The sequence below is a fragment of the Procambarus clarkii genome, chromosome 31 (genome assembly GCF_040958095.1).
Source record: "Procambarus clarkii isolate CNS0578487 chromosome 31, FALCON_Pclarkii_2.0, whole genome shotgun sequence".
NCBI lineage: Eukaryota > Metazoa > Arthropoda > Malacostraca > Decapoda > Cambaridae > Procambarus > Procambarus clarkii.
The window spans coordinates 33,725,444-33,729,319 of NC_091180.1; the positions used below are offsets into that span (position 1 = coordinate 33,725,444).

A 3,876-nucleotide genomic window follows, 5' to 3' on the forward strand; every position below is an offset into this window, starting at 1 on the left:
TGTAAGATCTGTTCACTTGAGAATGAACCATGGAGGTTCGAAACGTCGTGCAAATTATACAAATAAGTGTAATACATTCTATAGTAAATCACTTCTTTTCTTCACCTTAAAAGTACGAAAATGAGTTTTGGAGAACTCCTATTTCAATTAAGCCCTGATGCTAAGAAAATAGTTAGAGGGATAGAAGCCCTAAACCAGAAAATAATAAATACAGAATATGCGGTCATATTCAATGAAACATGTTTGAAAGAAAACCTGCTGCCAGTATACACCAATATATATATATATATATATATATATATATATATATATATATATATATATTACTGGGCATGACTCGAATACGTAAATTAAGCGTATTGTTGAAGCTCTCAACATCTTCGGGGGCAGAGGGGCGGTAGATGCATATTGGTAGAAGTTACTCTATGTGTAACCATGAAGGATGAGCTCACTGCAAGTGAGACCAACACATCACGTCACCAAGAGATAGACACGTCACAGTAAGACCACGACACCAGGTCACTGCAAGAGAGACTAAACCATCAAGTCACTGTGTATCCAACATGTCAGGTTAATGTACAAGTAAAAGTGTCCAATATAATGCAAGCAGTAGCAAGTGGTTATGAAACTATCGAGCGTGTGTTGTTCATGCAGCTCACGGACAGGCCCCCAAGAGTCAGGAAATCCTACCTTAGGGCCACTCATCACAGATATTAGTGGGCATCCAAGCCTGCAGTTTCGGAGAGAGAGAGCGACGAATGTAAGGCCATTATGTCCATAAATATTTCAGTAATGGAGATAAATCCCTTGTGTTCTGAAGGGAGTTTGGAACAGAGCTCTCGAATTTTCTCAACTTGAGTATAGAGCTAGTGTAGTGAGTCAGATTAGTGCTAGCTCTGTTGTGAGTCAGCTTGGTGCTGGATCTGTAGTAAGCCCGCATCGCACAGTACTACAAGGGTTCATATAGGAGTACACGAGTACACAGGTTTATACTGTAGTCCGGGGGCGTAGATGGGTTTATGTGGGAATACACGGGTATATGCAAGTCGGATTGATGTGGTCAGGATAGATTAGGCGAGGATAGATGTGATCAGGATGTATGAGGCGAGGATAGATGTGATCAGGATATATGAGGCGAGGATAAATGTGGTTAGGATATATGAGGCGAGGATAAATGTGGTTAGGATAGAATTGCACACTCCAAAGGTTAACAGTGTTGTCTGTTAAGAGCCATAACATATGATGCGAGATATAAAGGGATCCTAAACACAGGTACCCTAAGTATATAATATACACAATAATAATAACATAAAGCTTCTATTGAAAGAATTACATATACATACATACATACTTTAGTACAGTAGGTAAATATGGAAATTGTATGACATCTAATGCGGTTATTTCACTAGGAAAATGACTTGTGAAGTTTCTCCAGATGATAGGGCACAACCAGTTCCCGATACTGTCGTGTTTTTCCCCATTGGCCAATCAGAACTATGCACATAAGCAAGAGCCCTATTTTCATTGGTCCCGCTGGGTCGCTTTAGGGACTGGAAGGGTTGGCACCCCTGTCGTTAAAAAAGGGTGTTTGACCGCCGTCAGGTGACGCTTTACAAGCCCGTTCTCCTAAATTGCCACAACATACAGTATAAGGGGTAACTAAAATGCACGTACCCAAGCCACCTACCTAACCTAATTATCCTACGCACAGAAAACGTGGATATCTGAGCTTCATACTTCCCCTTATTTTGTACGTTGGGGACCAACGATATTGAGACGTATTAGTTAAGAGGACGGGCGTCATCCTTCATTAATCTATCCCCCAATCTTTGTCCTCCGCTAATCTATCCCCCAATCTTTGTCCTCCATTAATCTATCCCCAATCTTCGTCCTTTGAGGGATGTTGTTTTCAAGTTCTTTTAACTCAGAGGAGTAACTAATTAAGTGTGACAAGACACGGTATAGTTACTCGGTACCCGTTACTGGCTGTAACGGGAGGGTAGATTAAACAAGTCCACTACGGGCTCACCATAGCCCGTGCTGCTTGGACCTATGTGTTCCCAGTAGCTGAATCTAAAACAACAACAACAACAACGGGAGGGTAGACATAGCCTGAGCTACTCTATTCCTTTGAAATGTAATTTATTGTCTCAATAAACGTATTTAAACTGGTCAACTTAAAGGAAAGAGGTTCCCGATCTTGCAGACGGTCTCGCTTCATGCAGGTCGGCGTTCAATCCCCGACCGTCCCAACAAGTAGTTGGGCACCGTTCCTTTCCCCCGTTCCATCCCAAATCCTTATCCTGACCCCTTTCAAGTGCTATATAGTCTAATGGCTTGGTGCTTTCCCATGATAATTCCCTTCCCCTCTCGATCTTGCAATGAAAAAGTAGCACTATCAAAAAATGCCATTTTATAACAAGTGCACATTTATTTCAATCAAACCAAATGTTCAGATTTTTTCTGCCACAGATGAGGCCATATATTTACAGTGGTAACCAGCATATATACATTTTCTAAGAATATAAACAAATCCACAAGGGCCGTGACGAGGATTCGAACCTCCGTCCAGGAGCATCCCAGACGCTGCCTTAATCGACTGAGCTACGACATGGTCAAAAGAGTGGATTACTGGATGTTGCAACCTCTGCAAGACACAACCAGGGTTTTACACAACTCTCCCATCCACTCGAGCTATGTGTTCTTAGTATATATTTTCTCTAACTCTGTCCTCCGTGGACAGAGTTAGAGGATATCATATACATTAGAGGATATCATATACATTAGAGGATATCATATACATTAGAGGATATCATATACATTAGAGGATATCATATACATTAGAGGATATCATATACATTAGAGGATATCATATACATTAGAGGATATCATATACATTAGAGGATATCATATACTGTATATGATATGAATATCATATACAGTAATAAGTCATTGAGCACTCAACCACAGGTGATTGTAGTGCTTTAACAATGGTTATCTTGGGTTGATTTCGGGGCTTAGTGTTCCTGCGGCCCGGTCCTCGACCAGGCCTCTACCCCCCAGGAAGCAACCCGTGACAGCTGATTAACTCCTAGGTACCTATTTACTGCTAGGTAACAGGGGCATCAGGGTAAAAGAAACTCTGCCATTGTTTCTCGCCGGCGCCCGGGATCGAACCCGGGATCACGCGTCCAGTGTTCTGTCCGCTCAGCCACCGGCTCCCGGTGACCTGCATTCATTCAATTACGTCTATACTCACTTAGTTGTGCTTGCGGGGGTTGAGCTCTGGCTCTTTGGGCCCGCCTCTCAACTGTCAATCAATCAACTTATTTTATTTTTATTTTTTTTATATTTATTCGACATATGTTGTCAGTTATTGAGTGCTTTAAGTGTTTTGAGTGTAATTTATGTTTTATTTTAATTTTAATGTAATAATGTAATTATGTAATTTTTAATGTAATTTTAATGTAATTTTAGTGTAATTTTAATTTAGGTGTAGTTTTTGAGTGTAATTTAAGCGTTTACAAAGGTGAAAAGCAATTTTAACCAGCTTGCATATACACATACATAAACGAGGATACATATAGGAATACATGCAGGAAAAAACCACATGTGAAAACTAGAGAATGCTTAACGCGTTTTCGGCTTAATTCGCCTTCATCAGAGCAAAGTAGAATGAATGGCATGAATACATACATACATAACGATAGCTGCTATATAAAGTAGGTGTTATTAAGTATTCAACCACACAAGGCGATTAATTAGCATTTACAAGTTATAATTGCATCATATATATTACAGAAGTGCTGAATTACATAGTCAATTTTGGGCACCAAGATTAACTAGGAACCAATATCAAGTTAAAATGATAGATCA

General features: G+C 40.1%; 1 protein-coding gene across 1 annotated transcript in view; it reads left to right on the forward strand.

Annotated features, from left to right (window-relative positions):
- The first annotated feature begins 435 nt into the window (after nucleotides 1-435).
- Nucleotides 436-3,876, forward strand: part of LOC138370262 (uncharacterized protein DDB_G0290301-like) — a 31,217-nt gene continuing 27,776 nt past the window's right edge. The window contains exon 1 of the mRNA XM_069334269.1: nucleotides 436-500. Coding sequence (XP_069190370.1) covers nucleotides 436-500 — 65 coding nt within the window. The remainder of the gene's footprint in view (nucleotides 501-3,876) is intronic.